The 19,636-nt window shown below is 28.6% G+C and overlaps 1 protein-coding gene and 1 long non-coding RNA gene across 2 annotated transcripts in view; both read right to left on the bottom strand.

The window, feature by feature from the left end:
* Positions 1-2,197, bottom strand: part of LOC119680038 — a 3,367-nt gene extending 1,170 nt beyond the window's left edge. Inside the window, exons 1-5 of the mRNA XM_038092663.1 lie at positions 2,140-2,197; positions 827-969; positions 350-761; positions 197-227; positions 24-117 (exon numbers count right to left, since the gene is read on the bottom strand). Coding sequence (XP_037948591.1) covers positions 24-117; positions 197-227; positions 350-761; positions 827-969; positions 2,140-2,197 — 738 coding nt within the window. The remainder of the gene's footprint in view (positions 1-23; positions 118-196; positions 228-349; positions 762-826; positions 970-2,139) is intronic.
* A 3,978-nt stretch (positions 2,198-6,175) lies between these two features.
* Positions 6,176-7,612, bottom strand: LOC119672321. The gene is made up of 4 exons (XR_005251881.1): positions 7,109-7,612; positions 6,672-6,819; positions 6,419-6,499; positions 6,176-6,352 (listed from the first exon to the last, which is right to left on the bottom strand). It is a non-coding gene; the product is annotated as an uncharacterized LOC119672321 (long non-coding RNA).
* Positions 7,613-19,636: the final 12,024 nt, after the last annotated feature.

Raw genomic sequence — 19,636 nt, forward strand, 5'->3', positions numbered from 1 at the left:
ATTAGTGACGTTCCTCCACAAACAACAGATCCAATTAACATTGGTTTTCTTCTTCCAATCGAATCTATTATAAATGCACTGAGAGATACACCCAACCAACGTAGAGCACCGATAATACTGAAACTCCAATGTTTATTATTTTTTGCAGCAGCAGCAGCAATCGACAAAAAATGATTTTGTATTATAAACGAATAACTTAAAGCAACCAAACTTCGATATAAACAAAGCTTTAATAGAATTGTTAAGTTGGAAATCAAACTATGTTTAAGTAAAGTTTGTTTATTGTGTGCGATATATTTCTTATGTTCAGCTAACTGTTGATAAATTTCATTATTAATCTCAAATCAACTTTGGAGACGACGAATTGAATCAATTGCCCGATTTTCATCATTACGGGCCAAGTAAAATATAGGTGATTCCACATAGAAGAAGAATACAACGACTATTCCAATTGCTCCAAAAATAATGTACAACGTTCCTAGCATTATCTCCAATCTAAAGGATATTTCAGAGAACTGCCAAATGTTATATATTAGATAATAAAGAAAAATTCCGAGTGAGAAAGACATCGCTTCAACTGACGCTGCAAGTAAGCCACGTAAGCCTTTTACCGACTCCTCGCCTGCTAATACCAGTACAGGCGAAACCAATATCCCACTAGCCATACCATTCAGATACAGAGCAGCAATGAATTCATTATCATCATAGAAATAAAAAGTGAAGAGTATGCCACCAATTATAATAAGCGAGGATGATAACATCTGAAATGATAAGGAAACAAGAATAAAAATTTTTAAATTAATTAGATTGAACTCACAAATAATAATTTTCTATTAATAAAATAACAAAGGATGGAGCCTATTAAAGTCCCAATAATTGCACCTATAAACCAAAATTTACAGTGGCTTTCATGGTAAATGTTGAAACTGAAGGCTATATGCATTCCACCAGAAATAAATACCAGTGCGGCTGTAAGAAAACATAATAATGTTTTATGTGATTTTGTATATATTAATAAACATATTAATTCTTAAAAACATAAGCCTGAAGTATCATATTTTATACATAGACTGATTCATTACTGACATTATGAATAAATTTGAATATATGAAACGACAAATATACCTTAAATAGATACCAATTGTGGACTGTAGATGTACTAATAATTTTTGTATTCTGGTTTTTATACAATATAACAATACGTTCGTGATATAAGCAAAAAGTTGGAGTGCAGTAGTTACCATCTTTCCTTTTATGGATTTGGGGATAGTGCCATTTCTAATTTGGATTACGAACACCGCCGTTATTTCGTAAAAAACATCCTACCTTGATAATGCTGTATTGATATATACCAAATACATTAGTGTGGTTGGTATTTGTCTAAGGAGCTTTGAGAAACTGTTTGCGAAAGATTATTCATATATCTCATATTACTTATATCTGAAGTCTGTTATCCCCAAAACATACGGACAGATTTCTCTTAATTCTAAAGTGGGTGGTCGTGCTATTTATTATCATTCCACATAAGTAAGCCGAATACATTTTTCTGGAACATCAAATTCAGATATATTTCCTAAAATATGCTCCTAATAGAAATTTATAATCTAATTTAATCGGACTAATACCGACTTTGAAATTGACAAAATTATAATGCATACTGATGTCATTTCTTTTGTTTCTTTTCCAAGATGTGGCTAAGTTTAAGGCCACACTTGTAAGCTCTAATTTGTTGGTTCACACATGCTTCAGTCTTTTAAAATGTATGTTTAACACAACCTTACAAATGACGTTTAATAGTCTGATTCCGTTAGAATTCACGTAGCTGGTAGGATTGGTGCAAGTTAGGAGATTCCAATTATTTGTTTCACAATCATGGTACCATATTCTGTAAATTAGCTTCAATAGAAAATAATTCTAATAGTTTTGAACAGCGCATCCAATACACAATAAGTATTAAAAACTTTGAAATACTTAAAGCTATTTCTTGATTGTAATATTTAATATTCTTTTTATAGTTTCTCTAGAGAGAAAATTTCTTCTCTAAGATAATTTTGCGAATTTCACACAAACTTGTCAAGCCCTATACAACACTATCCGTTTAATCTACTTTCGATTGTTTTTATGAATTTTACTTCTTACCTGGTCCTATTGAATAGAATTGTCGCTTATTTCTTAGATTTCGCTCGAACCAGCCCATTTTTATCGGCACCTGTTTAAACAATTGATCTGATGATTGTGATGACTGTGGTAAGTAGTCAGCGTTATAGTTTGGATGTTGCTTATTATAGTGCGATTGAATGCTTAAAGAACTCATTAATATTCTGTAAAATAGAATACTCGTGGGAACAATAAATGCACTTGAACTAGTAGTATGAAAACCAGATCGATTAAACTTCTTCGATGGAGCTTAATTGTTTCTTATTTAAATATTTTAATATCGTATAGCAGAAGATTAATTAGTATCTTACATATTACAAAATATTTTATTGAATTGCGACAGGAGTATGTCCTGTAAACGAATGACTTGTGCTCTAGTAAGAGAACGAAATTGAAATGAAACTTATACAAATTTAAAAATTAATTAACATAGATATGCGAACAAACAGAAACCGACTTATTTACTATAATAAATTTAATGATAGTTTATAAAAGTGGTCAGTTTTTAATTACTAGTTAACTTTTAACAAGACATGCAGGATTATTTTTTTATAATTATAAAACGCAGTATGAATTCTAAATATTGCTATTATGTTAATTAATTAAGTGACGGATCGATATTTAAAATTCTGCTTAATTAAGCAATTTTCATTTTTCATACATAATTCCTATATTTCCGGTTTATTTATCTAAAAAATTTATTTACTTATCTATTTATCTTAATAAACTTATTATTACTTCTTCTTCTTCTTCTACTACTTGAGTTAGTGCTATTACGCACTTTTACTCTATAATGGCTGGGGGGCTTATCTCTACCCCACACTAGGCTTTAACTAGGCTAAAAAATCATATCATTTATTTGTCTTTTAGTTGATGACGGACTTAAATCAGCATATCTTCCTGAGAGTCCAGAATGGACTTGAGGATTTAGGGCGGAGTTTAAGTAGCGTATCAACTTTAGTGAATAATTTTAAAGCTCTGTCTTTGATATATTTTTTCACTGAGTCAATCCTAAGATCTCTATGTATGTCCGTTGATCTAATGTACCATGGAATCTTAAACAGTTTTCTTAAAGCCAGGTTTTGAGCTATCTGTAATTGCTTTAAGGTGGTATTTGAGGCTTTACTATATGTAACACATCCGTACAGAAGTGCAGGTCTAATTACTTGCGTATAAAGTAACTTTCTGTTTTTAAAGTTGAAGTGATAATTATTAAATAGCGGCTTTAGTAAATGTAGAATCTTAGAGCAGCTATTCCGTTTGTATTTCAAATGTTTAAGCCAATTGAACCGTTTGTCAAAAGTGACCCCCAGATATTTTATGTTATCCTCCCACCGTATCTCCGTGTCGCAAACACTCACTCTTGGAGGATGCTGTCTTCTTTTTCGAGTTATAAATATAGCCTTGGTTTTGTCATTATTAATTTTAATCTTCCATTTTTGGAAGTATTCTACCATAAGGTCTATATTTCCCCGTAACGTGTTGCTTACATTTGTGGCATCCCGATCCGAGTAGATCAAGCATGTGTCGTCTGCGTAAAGCGCCATTGACGTGGGACTTAAGGTGGGGATGTCTGCCGTATATACATTAAACAATGTGGGAGACAAAGGCGACCCTTGAGGTACACCTGCTACAATTGATCGGGCGGACGAAAGAGTGCTATTAATTTTAGTACGGAAGGACGTTTCTTGCAGGAAGCTACCAATGATTTTAGTCAAACCACTAGGGATCCCAAAACGGGCTAATTTGACTATTAGACCATCATGCCAGACCTTGTCAAAAGCTTTGGCTATGTCAAATATAATCATCCCGGTTAACTCCCGTTTACTTAGAGTTTACTTTCAATTATAAAATTTGTATATAATCCGAAAAAAAAATGACTTTAAATTCCTAATGCATTGAATTCCTAATGCACTAAATGATATTGAAATTACTGTATAAATTAAATTACTGTATATATTATTATAATATATAATAAATACAGCATGGAAAATAGTACATAAGAACAAATATATTTGTTCACTTTTCATTTTCAGTTTTTAAGAGAGAAATACATCACATAATATAAGAAATGGTTTCCAATTTAATTCTAATATATAAAAAAAATGTTTAAAAACGAATAAAAAGGAAACCTATATTTAATTAGAAAAATGTTTAGTGAGGTACTCAGAGATATCGCGATTGAATTAATTAATTTAAGTTTAATAAAAAAATAGATACTTTTGTTTTTGAAATATAATATTAAGAGTTTTTGTGTTGTATCTATAATTGTTTCTAATATCTCCATTTATACTGGGTCTTCGTAACTAGAAATAATGAATAGAGGATGTGAATTCTTGATCAAGGAAATGATCAGAATCGTATGAAAAAGATGTGCTTTTCATGTTCAACATTAACCAAGAAACATGGTAATAAGGTATTGTTAATCCTAAAATAAACGTTGGTAAAAACACTCCTAAATTCTCTAAGTTAATTTTAGTCGTTTTAACGTTTTAAGATCGTCGTTCAAAAAACTTGAGAGCAGCACTGCTAAGTCGGGCTAAAAGTTAATCATCCAAAAAAACATAATTTATGCTGAGATCAAAATCCAGAGTCTGTAACAATCAATATAATACTGGCAATACCAGTTTTGAAGCGTTCATAGAATTCAAATACCTTGAAATGGTACTGAGTTCGAAAGAAGACACGTCAATTGCGATACAGGATAAAATGTAGACATCAAATAATACATACTACGTACATATAAATCTTTTTCAATCAATAATATTATCAAGATATTAAATCTGTATATACGAAAACACCTAATAAGACCAGACTTCACCTGCGGCTGCGTAGTATGGACATTCAAAGGAAAGAAACCTGCCAACTACTATTCTACGAACGGAAAGTACTGAGAAAAATTTTTTGGCCCAATACGTTTAGATGATGGTACATATCGTATTTACTAACTTTACATTAACTTTGTATGAAAGGTGTTTAATATTCTTTAAACCTGATGTTATCTTTTTAAAATATCTTATTTTTTTTGTATTAACAACAAAAAAATTAAGCTGCACTAAGCACTAAAAACCACGCAATGGTATTTGCCTTTGCTCACAATGAAACGGTGTAATTAAGAAAATAATTAACTTAGATTGAATTAAGGACTACTAAAGTTCCAAATGCAAACGAAGAGTGAAATGGAATAGAAAATAGGTAGAAGTTGAAGAGTTAATTTTTTTACAGATTTTGAACAAAACAATCACTTAAGTCATTTAGATGTGGCAACCAAACAAATTTGACATCACAATATTTAAAATGAATTTTTTCTTTAATAATTCTGCAAACATTTTGGTATGTCAATGACATCAAATGACATTTTTTCATACTTCACTAAATTTTCTGAAATTCACCTATATTTTGATTTAAATTTAGTATAAAATAATTAAGTTCAGCATTTATACTATATAGTATCCTGTCAAGAAAGCAGATATTCCAATAGAACTTCTTACCACCATCTAGAGTATGCTGACCTAAAATGGGTGAGACCCAAAGTTTTACATATTATTGTGAGTGCAGTATGACCACAAGTCTTGATGGGGCAAGACTTTCGTTATTAGTGGATGAAGTTTAATTTGGTGACGCATACGGATCGACGGTTCCGCATACGGTTCCAATATATTTTTTTGTGGTTTTATAATCATAATCATAAAATAAAATAATTGAAATTCAAAAGTTTTCTAAAAAATTTAAGTTCAATTGAGTCATTATGTATATTATAGCACTTCGAGTTGTAAATTTTGCATATGATAATAGCTTTATGTCTTCAGTCTAATATCGACTGATAATTTTAACTAAATCACGTAAATGTGTAGTATTTGCTACATCAGGGTGTTTTGATGTTATGGGAGCTCAAAATATTATTTTATAGTCAGTATTTCACAGTATTTACACAAAGGCGGCCCTAGTACCTAGTAATTTTCGCTTTTGGAATCGAATATCAATTTTCATATATTAAAACAATTTGTAGAAATTATGCAGAATATGTTTATTGCCGAAAGTTATTAAGTTTAATATTGTTAATACGAAGTTTTCTATGTTATGGATCCACAAAATTTTTAACAAGATGGAAACTCTTCTTAGTCTGTTGCTTAGCCGCACATCGAAAAATAATCAGGTCCTTCGACACGTTTGGTATCATAATCGTTAGCATCACCTGGTTATAAAATATTATTTTTTTTTTTAATTATTGGAAAATGAAAATATATAGCATTGTATTTACCACTATGTGTTATTGCTATCTACTATCTATGTTGTTAAATTATATGCAAATGGGTACTACAAAATATGATTCAGTTCAAGTCTAAAAAGTAAATCGATTAGAAGAAGATGAATTTTCAACCGAATTGAGAAAACATAGTGTATGATATGTACTTATACTTATGTTTATATAAGTGCATATGCAATTTATAGTTAAAAGAATTAAAAAATTTAAAAATTTTTCATATGAAATAATGAAAAAATCCAAATCTTACTTTCCAGACCCAGTTCTATAATGACCAAAGAAAATATATGATATTGAGGAATTTACATTACTTCCGATAACGAATGTTGTTTTTAAATTACTGATTAATTCTAGCAGCCTCACGTTCATTCCTCATCACTGAGTAGTTCCAGTAACCCCTAAAAAAACATGTATTAAAATTATGAAGCTATTTCAGGAAGATTTAATTAGAATCTTAGTCAAAAGAAAAACTTCAAGAGCACTTAATAAAATAATTATTCGACTAGGTAATGAAAATATTTCAGATTCGAATAAATGAAGTTATGTATTTGGTATTTGTCCAAACAACAAATACATAATTTGTCGTTTAGTTCATAAAAGGTGATTTAAAAACACAAGAAATTAATTAATTAATTACATGTAATTAAAATATTTGAAACTATTGTAATTTTTTATATAGTGTCTTACCTGGGTCCTGCAAGTTATAAAGAAATCTTTTTAACGATTTGCTCCTTAAAACTGGTATATATCAAAGAGAACTCATAATACAACTTGACTAGAACCATAGTAGAGTTACCAAATCATCCAATTTATATAGATGTATGTTGAGTATTAGATCCATTTAGTCTATCTAAATTAAAATTAGACTGTTCTGTTTGTATTTCTACAGAAAGTCTCTCATTTTCTAAGGCGCTTTCACCTAAGTACTGTGACAACATTTCTTCAGCTATATCTGCTGTTAAAGAATTGGGTTGACTTTGACGAGATGAATTTCTATGAAGTCTTCTTGCAGGTGTATTATTTTGCTGAGATCCAACCCAGTGGTACAGAAAATATTCTACTCTTACCAAAAGCGTTGTGAAAACAAAACAACAGAACATAAGTAGAGCGTTAAAATTTGTGGGATCCATTTCAGATTTTGAATTTTGTTCCTGCAAACTTCCAAAAAATTTATATTTTTAGAAATTTATGTATTATAATTGTATGTTATTTTGACGTGAAATCTTTGAATAGTTTTTCAAATAAAAAATAACAAAAAATGAATACTTAATCAAAATTTTTAACTGCTTTTATTAAAACACAGTAAAACAAAAAAGCAGTAGTGAATAATTTGCAGTTGTAATATTATTACTTTAGTTTAAGATTTAAATTTGAAAATTTTTATAGAGGTTTTAACTTAGCACAAATTTATTTAAAAGGAACAAACCGTTTTATATAAGAAGTGTCTTTTCAACAAAACGTATTGCATTGCGATTTTTACACAATGGTATTCAGACAGACACTTTTTAAAACCTTTTAATTGTATAAAACTATGTAGTAATTTCAGTTGCCTTTTTAAAAATGAATTAAAGCATAAAATGGCTACTTTCAACCATTACTTCATTTTGGAAACAACTTGAATGCAAATTAACCAGTATTTAAACTTGGAGGAAATCCTGCAAAACCGAATTAATACCGAGAAAGCGAAAAGGAAGTCCTTAAATCTTTTACATTTATTTTTAAACTGACAAACTTTCTGGGTTTCGCTTTCCACAAATTTTCTGTCCATGATACAAAGTTAGCTAATTTATGGGAGCAGAGAGTGGAAGGACAACGTTTTGTGGTCATGTATAGTATAAAGATTAAGGACATCCTTTTTAATAAATAAAAGTTAAGAATAACTTGAGGAACTGAAGAATTATAATGTGCCGTTTTACCTATTTAACTATTTCAGTTATGTACATAAAAGGTGTTTATAAGGAGATAAATTTTTAAGCTAGCAACATCATCGCTAGTAGATGGTGAATTTATTCGTCCATTTATTATGTGGCCGTAGTGAACAATCGGTGGTTTATGAAGAAATCCTAAAAATCGTAGGTTGTACACTGGAAGGAGGTAAGTTACTCTCTCTAAGCACAAAATTTTCTATACTAGTAGCCATTCCACAATTTCCTCTACTAGATTATACTGCCGAGGGAGATGATATTATTTAAGTTCTAGACGAAAAAAAATTATCAAGTAATGGATTGGACACAGCTTGCTTATATGAGAAAAAGAGGGACAAATTAAATAATTTCTTGAAGAAAATTTAGATATACTGATGTTAAATACGAAAAAAGGCAAAGTTATAGTTGAGATGCATCGAAATGAATGCAAAAATATTATCAGTTTTACTAAAATTACTAAAATTTATAGGTATAAGGACGAATAACACAAAATGTATGTACCAATGACCCAGAGGACCTTTCGAAAACTTCTAGAAATCAGAGTGATTTTAATTACATATTCTGTTTTATATATAAAATAACCTAAACAAACAATTATATAAATAGTTTATAATTTAATTTGTACTTATTTAAAAAAAAAAAAATTTTCCGCTAAACTGCTAGGAAGAAACTAACGTTTCTCTTAATATATAACTATTAATATTAAAAAATATTTTAATATTTTCCCATAAATGTTTTATAATCTGATTTAATCATGTGAATTCCTCAGTACTGAAAAATATTTTACGTACTTTATTATATACTATAATTTATATAATTATGTTGGCCTTATATATTAAGGTTGTCATTTTTGTAAATTAAAGAATTTCATGAACGTTTTCTATAAATACTGAAAACTTTTATGGAAGTTAATTTGAATTATTTAAGGAATTTATATTGAAGGTAATTTTATTAAGTCAGAAACTTGAGATAAAATATTCAATGAAATCGTGCATATTTCAAAAAGTTGCCACATACTTTTGTATTAATTGAGGGTTTAATTTTGCAATCTCTTTGTGATTCCGCATGAAGAATTATGCTTACAAAATGCTCATTTATCAAGAATTTATATCCGTAAAATTTTAACAAGACTTTGACAACTTCACATAAGAGAAATAATATAATTAAATATATGATATAACTAAAAATATAATATGCATTTTAATTTCGTTGGAAAATGGTACATAATAAAATGGTGTTTTATTAATATTATTTCTTTTAACAGAGCCTACAGAGCTAATAACGCCCTGTAGGAGATGTACCTTTTGGTGGCACATATGGTTCGTACATAGGTCATTCTCTCACAAACCTTTTTAATATGCTTATAAAAAATTTAAGATTTCGATTAGTTATAAAATTCTACATAAGACCCAAAAATTTCAGAACGATATTGTCCTGAAACACGATTTTTCAGTAAAATAAAAGATGGATATGTCACAAAATTTTTCAGTTTTTAGTTTTAATTCTGATTAACCAATAATCTTCTTGAAAAATAAATATTTTCAGTGAGGCATTGCTTTTGAAAACAATTAAAAAAATTAATGTATCAGGTGTTTTTCACGTTACTCATACGCACCACATTACCATTAAATCAATTTTCGAAGAAAAACTATACAAAAATTTTTACTTTTTATTTCAAAATTAAATGTAAATTTAATTGCACATAAAAACGCAAATTTTTTGGTCGTTATTGTTGTCAGAAGCATTTTTATTAAACAAATTACTTCCGCGTCATCTCTATATTTAAATTACACATTTGAAATTTTTAATATTCCTTCCGTTGACTCTAACAATAGTGATGAAGAAGATGACTCGCATCAATTTTCGAGGATCTACTGTAAAAATTTAATGGCACAGCAGATAGAACTATGAAAATAAAAATAATAAGTGTAATAATTAATTGGCTTTTCCGAAAGATCACGATTTACTTCCCAAACGTTATAAAACAGATAATATATATTAGAAGATTCAAAATTAAAAAGCCAATGATCGCTAAAAATATGTAACTGAGTCAGTAAATGAATAAAATTTTTTTTAATGAAATCGGTATTATACAAATAATTTAATTTAGCTTTTACTCCTTTTAATTCTTATGTGATTACATATAAGATAAGTATTATTTCAAAGTCTGATATATATTCTATATACATGTCATTTATTATTTACAACACCATTCGTCAAGCATACACTATGACGTTATGTTAAGCCTTTTCCGAGTTAGTGCATCTGGGCACTTTTACTATATAAGAGCTGGGGGATTCCCGCCCATCTCACTGACTAATTTAAGTATTCCTGATAATCTTCGTGATTATTCAATGATTGATCTAAGATCTGCGTAGCGCCCCGTCCGGTTAGTGATTACTCTGAGATTAGATAGTTCTACGTAGGGCAGTCTGTCGGTTTTCGCATATAGCTTTAGAGCTCTGTCCCTTATGTAATTTATGACCGGATCTATTCTAAGGCCTCTTAGCATGTCATTCGTGCGGATGTACCATGGTACTTTGAAGAGCTTTCGAAGAGCCTGACTTTGAGTAACTTGTAGCTTTTGGATAGTAGAGTCGGCAGCTTTGCTATACGCACACCATGACGTATGAGTACTGATATTGAACCTGCCTGAACAACAAATTGGTTAAAGACAATCTCGATTTTAACTTGCTGCTATACAAACGTATTAGATGTAGCAAATTTTCTATGTAAAGTGTTATCGTTTTTGAATATAAGATATGGTATGATAAATATGATAGAATAATTATCCTTTCTGATAGCAAAGGGTAATTAATAAACATAATTATATGTTTATCATTTTTTTATAACTTTAAAAAATTGATAAGAACTTTCATTTTGTTCCAAATACGTGTATTAAATATTGATGTACAAAAAATTTCTTAAAATGATTTAATAAAAATAAAACAGAAACATTACCTTTGGCAACATTTGTCTGCAGCCGAGTTAACACAAACAAAATAAATTGACAAATCCTTTTTACACATGCATAAATTCCACATGTTACTCTTCACGCACGGATTGTCTCGATTTATTGCCTTTGGAAAATCAATTTATACTTCAACATATTATCAGTTTTTTTTCACACGCCTCTTCACAGAATATTTACATAAATATTTTCGGTAGTTTGAATAACGCTGACGGAATGTAATAATAATATTTTCTATACTTTTGATATTTTTACCTATATTTTGCAAGGATTTATTCTATTTAACTGCTTGAGATAGGTTTAGGTTCAGGGTTATTGTTACCGATTTAATGTGAACCTACTATGGATCCATTGTATTATTTTAGAGGTTTGGTTTTACGATATCCCTTCTTTCAGATACTTGGTTTTTAAAGGTGTTTCTTTTATGCGTGGATTTCTGATTAAAGAGCTACCTGTATAATTTTACCTAATTTTTTTTTACTAGAAACAGTTTTAAATTGTTCTTCAATGAAAGGATTTACCACGAATTGTGGTCCTGCTCACTGCTAAGGCTGGGCTCCCGCATAGTATAAGAGAGCTTAGTTATTCTTCTTATTGGCGAAGATAGTTAGTTTAAACTCCAAGTCTCTATGCATGTTTGTCCATTTATCAATGACCTATTTGCAGGAATTAGTGTTGTCGATTTCTCTTTTACTCAAGTTAATAAGTTTTTTAGTTCTTGATGGAACTATACTTCAATAGTGCAAAGTTCCAAATTATTTTGATTTGTGAGTTAAAAACTTTCATAACTTCAGTTCACTTGGTATTAAAAATGGAAGTGTAGGGCAAGAGTAGTTCTGTTATTAAGGGCAACTTATTGTTGGTTATGTTTTAGAAAACAACCTAAGACGGTTTAGGGTCATAAGTGAGGATGAATGCGATTAATTTTGAATTCTTGAAACTATTTTAATCTATCAGTGAAAATAGATATACAGGGTTGGACTGAATATTTTAGTGTTATTGCTGTGCGTAACTCCCTTTATTTTGAACTTGCGGTGAAGTTGAATATATAGATACTGTAATTAATTTCAATTTCTAAATAGTTTTTAAAATGGAAATTAGAAGAAGAAATTAGAGCGATTTTTTAGTTCCTAAAAATCATTTAAAATTTTATTTAATTAAAATTTCACAAAAAGAATAGCTTTTATTCCAGAACAAAAGATAAATACATGATATTCTGATAATGTCGTGCTTACTAAACAAAAACTTTTTATAGGAAAGTATTTCGAAGAAACGTTTGGGCTATTCTTAACTTCTTAATCAGAATCTGAATCGCAAACTGGAGAGTAAATACTGGGGTTTTAAATTTTTTCAAAGACAAATTACATTAGTTAAAAAACTAAGTCCAACTTTAAAAAACTGTTCATCGGTCCTGTCATAAAAATAAATTTATTTAATGTTTAAATTAAATGAATATAGGTAACAGGTAACTGCTATATAGTCAGACAAAAGTTCAATTAATTAAGATAATTAAAACTTGTTGTTGTTGTTCTTCACTACTCTTCGAAACCTCTATACTTATTAATTGAGTTTTTTAGCTGACGGTGTAGTTAATTTATTTATTACCAAATAATTGTTATTAGTGATTTTAAGAAATAAATGTTGGTTTATCAGTCTGTAATTTTTTGACCAGAAAATCCAAGCTTTGTACTTTGAATCTGTCCAATTTGAAACAAATGACTAGCGCAATGACATATCAAGTTTTCTGTTACTCCTTTCGATTTTTCCAGCCTATATGCTCGACCAAAAATGCACGTAATAAAAAATTGAAATATTGTTGTTGTAAATCCCTAGTTTTCAAACACACTTCTATTAGTATAATATAAAATACTATTGAATACAATTACCCACGATTGGGTAATAAAATTAATCTCAATTTATGTAATTTTCCTTATGATTTGTTGAAATGATTTGCATAAATAAACTGAATTGATTTAAATAAAATTGATTAAATATAATTTATAAATTTTCTACAATTTTATTATCTCCATAACTCAGTTTTGCTATGCACTTTAAACTCACATTAGTTATAAATTTATCGATAGACAATCGAACTCGAGATAAGCTAATATCATGTACATATCCCTTTTGCCACATTTCTGTGATGTTGTCATTGTGGTTTACATATTCAGTGCGACATCAGCACTTCGTTTACATTTCAAAGCAGATTTCATGGAATTAAATTGATATTCGATAAAGCGAAAACACATGTGAGAAATGGCAAAGGTGTCCTTAGAAAAATCCTAAAGAGAGTTTACTTTTTTACAAGGAATAAGTTTTAGGCATATTAACTTATATTAACTCAGCCACAGTAAAGATATTTATTTTTATGCCCGGGTAAGAGTTTAATAACACAGAAGTATTAGCATAAAATGATTATACAGAAAATACCAAGATTTGCATTTACAAATTTTTAAAACATTTATGTTATTTGGAAAAATGGCCAAAAACTAGAATATTAGAATTTTTTGGTATATAATTTACATATTATATTGATATAGTGTAAAAATACTGATGAGTTCAAGTGGAAATATAAGTTTTGTTGGTGTTTGCTTCAACATCAAACAAAAGGCACTTTTACTTCAGTAAAAGGTACTTCTCACCTTACGTGTATAATGTTCTGTTAAGATTAAGGATATATATTTATTCATTAAAAAATACATAAAGTAAAATAATAGCATTGTGATGTAAGTTTTACTAATGAATAGCAACTTTTTTTAAGCAATTTATGCGATAATTTGGTTAATATACGTGATTAAAATTAATAATATTATTTTATATTAGTATGAAAAAAATTCTTTTAATATTTATTGCTCTTATTGTAATTTTTATATTACCTTCAAATTTATTGATACTTAATCAAATTCGGTGTAAACATATGACACGTACTACCCTTTGTCACATTTTTGTGATATTGTTGTTGTGGTTTACGTGCTCAGTGCAACCCAGGAATCCAAGCATTACATTCACATACCAATATTGAATTTAAGGATTTAAATTGATTTTCAACAATAGAAAAACACATATGAGGAAAATGCTAAAGGTATCCTTAGAAAAACACAAAAAATGTTTTCACTTTTACAAGATATACGTTTTAGGCACATAAAGTTATGTTAACCTTACTATTGTAATGATATTTACTGCATAGCATAGTTTGCTTGTGGCTTATCTAGAGTATCTGTCGAAATTTGCATTAAAATTTTTTGAACATTTGGGTTATTTTGAAATAGAATGTATACAATGAAATATTTTGTTATAAAAATTTGCAAAACGTATTGATGTAGGAAAATAAATATACAAAATATCTCTTTTATAAAATTGCTGTGTTTATTTAGTACTAAGTTATGCTGCAAATGAAGTAACTAACATAGGATAAAGGATATATTATTTTTACAATATCGATATTGTTTGCATTTCATCTGATTAAAATTCTCAAATGATAAATATTCACTCGTTAGTAGAGAATGATTAACCTTCTTATTTTATAAGTATACAATTGTGTTGTTATATACAACATAGTATACTACATAGTATATTTAGTATACATTGAACATATAGTCATATGTAGCACTTCAATGCAACACATATCATATGACTACCTTATAGATGCAACTCAGATAGAATGTATTCTGATGGAATAAACTGCAAGTTGATAGTTTTCGTGGGACCGCTTCGTTCACTGAGTTCTGCTGAATAAAGATATTCTTATCATCATATTTCTTATCATCATAATAATAAAATCAGTTTAAAGACGAACTCAAACAAAGATTGTTTAATTTATCTATATAATATATTTGCTATATAAAATATTATTTTATCATACAAAAAATTATTTTAAATATTATCATACAAAATAAATTTTTATTTTAAATATTTTTGTTTGTTATTAAGCTATTATATTCCTGTAAGTTAAACTTTTGAAGTCGTTTTTTGCTTAAATTAAATTATTTTGAGATCCTATATTTTTATTTCTAAAGGTAACAATAGTTTATATATCATTATCCTTAGCGAATGATTGATTGTGTAAGACTTGGTCTTGTCTCACAACAACCTGCCATTCTTCTCTGTTCCTTGCTTTTTCTTTTCCGTTCCTTATATTCATCTTCTCCAGTTTATTCTGAACATTGTCTTTCCATGATTTTCTTAGTTTTCCGCTTCTTCTGTTGCTTTGAATGTCATTTTCGAATATCTTGTGTTGTACTCTTATTTCTTGTTCTTCAGATAATTCCTGGCTTTTTAGTTTAGATACCTATGAAGCCTATTGTAAACCTGCTCTATTCATTTTGAGATCGGGTTGCAGATCAGTGTTCTTAATATGCCAGGAGGCACTTGTAGTACTTTTCAGCAATGGATTTTGAATATGTGAAATAACTTAATGTATTCCTGGATGCCACAACTCTAGTATTATTGTTCAAAAGACCATGTTTATGTTTGTATATATTTATTATATATTTAGTATTTTTAGTATTTGTATTGCTTAGTAATAACAATTTCTTTTTAAATTTTACATTTACTTATCAAATTCTTCCTCTTTTTAATATATCTATTTTATCTGTACATTCATCTACATAGTTTATTCCGTTTTATACATTTTTATATATATAATTACCTTTTTCTGCTAATTCAACGTCAACATGACAGTAGTGATTATTAGGTAGTGCGGTAGATTACTGTACTTAATATAAAGTTTTCGAAAAGTAATAAACTACAACAACAATATTATTTTTTTATGTTTTTTTTAATAATTTGAATTTTTGGCAGACCATACAGTCGTTTCAAGTATTGCCAAATATCCGTTATAAAAGGGAGGTTGACTTTTTAAAATATCTTCGTAGTAATTATCCATCAATAAAAATAATTTTTGGTTGTACAATAACTGTCATTTCTAAATTTAAGGCAGCATTAAGCTTTTGTTGAATATTTGTCTAGCTCAATTTCAACTTTTAAGCATATAAATGAATTTATCACTTTTACGTATAAAATTATCGAAGTGCGTGAGTCTCAACCAATTTATCGCGCTCTGTCAAACCAACAAAATAATCCGCCTCAATTATGGTAAAGCGTCAATCTTTTCATTTCGGGTTCAACGTACTATAAGGATTACAATTCAAGGCAATGTCAAACGATATAAGAAGAAGAGGCTTTATAAACTTTGCATTGTAAACATAATTGCTACTAAGTATGTTGCTTCGTTTATTTTCTATTTTCTACTATAGACATTTTATTTTATATCAATAGATTTTAATTATACAATTCATCTCGGAGCAGCACAATGATAGCAATTACAATTAGGAGTAAATGCTTTGATATATAGGGTGGAAAATAAAAAATAGTGTAGCCTATTGTTTGAAAGAAATAAGCTGGTAAGATACATATTAATAAAATAAAATTTAGTTCCCAAAAAAAGCCTAAGGTTATATATAAAATATTTATATGCCATATATAATGCTGTGTATTCAAATTTTATTTATGTCGTGGATACAGTGGTTTGATGAATTGATACATATTTAAGATGTTAATATCTTAGCTGAAATCAAAATACTAAAAATTAATTCCTATAATAGAATTAATAACCACACTCCACAAATCACATGCTATTTATTGTCGTAATCCAAATTTAATTAAGTGATGTGTGACATTACTCCCACTATCATTTATAAGACATACTCAAAGGCTTAAATTTGTTAGTGACATTTTCCATTAAATAAAATTGTTGCCTTAATTGTGTTTGCTGAAGATGGGTTTCGTATGTCCTTGAAGGCAATGATGTCATTAAAACTGTGTGTTCTCTTAATCTATGTATAAACAAAATAATTAGTAAATACATATTTGACATTTTCGATATTATATACAAATGATTCCATCGCTGTTTACTACATATATAAACATAATTAATTTTATTCAAAAGTAATACTCTTTAGTGATTTTTGCTTGATCATTTTTCTAATGTTATAGAATATTGTTTTTTTACCGACATCCAATTCGTTTTAAAATCCTACAAGCCAAGAAAATTCTATCTTTGATTCGTTTCTATCTTTGAAACAAAAAGTTATGCATATTTCTTTAATAGAGATTATATACCAAATCTTTATAGTATTGAGCATCGACGGCTAGATTCTGAAACTTTAACTCACTGCAACTACTTCTTAGGAATAAATGGAGAAAATTTTCCCTTGGAATAGAGTTTTATCAAATTTCGGTAATTAGTTCCTTCCTTAGTTGAGGTAAAAAATTGAAGTACTTGGAAATTAAATTCGTCTAAGCTAGAAGAATTAGGAGTGGTATAGCGGGAAAAAAGATAGGTGGGGAGGATAAGATTATTACGAAAATGCAAGGATTAGATTAATTGTGAAACCTGTGATCGGGTTAACGAAAACTACAATTATAAAAATTGATGTCTGCTTTATCTGGATAGTTCTTAACAAAATATAAGCGCAGGTGTTGGGTGAGGGCTTATATCGCATGAATAATAAGCTCAGGGGGAAAAGTGCACATAAGAACCTTAAACTGTGCTTAAATGAAGCAAAGTAAGTTTATTTTAAGTGCGTGCACAGTTTATTTATGTTTTAAGATTATACTACATAAATAAGTTTAGGACTACAATTAAGTAAATAAAATTTTTATACAAAATATTATAAAAATAGTTTTATACTGCGTATCTCATCGTCTTACAATTTTTACAACTATTTTACAATATTATTTCTGAGCTTAAAAGTTTCTAACTAATAATATATGCCAGTTCTATTTTGACAAATAAATATAGTATAAGTAGGTTAGGTTAGGTTCAGAAGACTTACAGTTGTCAGCACTTCTACTAGGAGTCATATATTGCCCATTGTGATGCCATCATAATGGTATAATAATTATCTTTTAGTGTTACAATAATATTAATGGATTGATATAAATGAATGCATGTGAATAGTATATTTTCTGTTTTGTTTAATAGACTTACCTGCAATATTTATCTAGTAGTCATAGATAAATGAGACATATCGCGAGAATGGACATCAGGGATTTACTATAAAAACGGATTTACAATTTTTGTAATTGCGAAGGACAGAGGAAGACGATAACTAGATATTATGATCCCAAATACCTGCAAGCTGCAAGCTACACATTAAAAATTATATATATATTTCATAAGATAGAGACCTATAATTAAATAACATCGAATAAGCTATTAGTCAACTTGAGTTAAGGTGGTAAAATATGACAGTAATAATCGTAGGAATTAGCAAATCCTAAAATCTCTGGAAGATTACTTTTAACAAGTGCTTTATAACAACATTTCAATCAATTGTTAGCTTTTTCGTGAAGTCTTTATTACACCACAACTATAATACAAATTGATTTTTATGCAAAATTATACTAAAATTTTAACATATGTATTTCCACAGTTAGGGTTCCGTAAAATCTATTTTTAGTAAATTACAAACCAAAAAAAAAAATGTTGTTCCACTATTGACATCTTATAAAACAGACTGTTGTGCGTACAACGAAAGTATCTTATAATGGACAATATCTTCCAACCAACTACGTCTGCCAAATGACTTTATTTGCTTTTCTTGGTTCATCATATGGAAAGATGTTATTCTACACTAATGGGATGAGTATTCAGTCAAGTATGTAATTGCGTGTATTGTAATACTCTGTGGGATTCAGATGAGAAAATTATGCTTATAGTGTGACATATGGTTTTGAAAATATTTCACACTAGAATAGTGCGTTACAAAAGTAAATAATAATAATGATAATGTAATCAGTTGATAATGTGTACAAAAGAAAACTTTACCGCCTACCAGCAATGTAACTTTCATTGAATGTTTCATTAATAAAACATTAAACAATTCAGCCATATAGTAGAATAATTAGGCACATATGCTCCCTGTAAATTGAGACTCTTGTTAAGCAAATTAATTTATAGTAAATGTGTTATTGAAGTAGACATTGTCTGTGTCTGGAGTTAAGAGATACTATATAACACATCATTTATTTATTCTTATATAGATAGATATTTGAGAAATTAATATTTTTGAATATATTTATATTATACAGGGTGGCCTGATTTTAACTAGAACTTCGACTTATCAGATTTCAGATAAATTTAATGTCTATTGAAGTAGACATTGTCTTTGTCTGGAGTTAAAAGATACTATATGATACAATAATTTAATTATTCATATAGAGATAATTCCGAAATCAATATTTGTAAATATTTTTGTATTACATAGGGAGATATTTCAGAAATTAATATATATAAATATTTTTGTATTATGTAGG

This window comes from Teleopsis dalmanni, chromosome 1, assembly GCF_002237135.1.
Source record: "Teleopsis dalmanni isolate 2A chromosome 1, ASM223713v2, whole genome shotgun sequence".
NCBI classification, from domain to species: domain Eukaryota; kingdom Metazoa; phylum Arthropoda; class Insecta; order Diptera; family Diopsidae; genus Teleopsis; species Teleopsis dalmanni.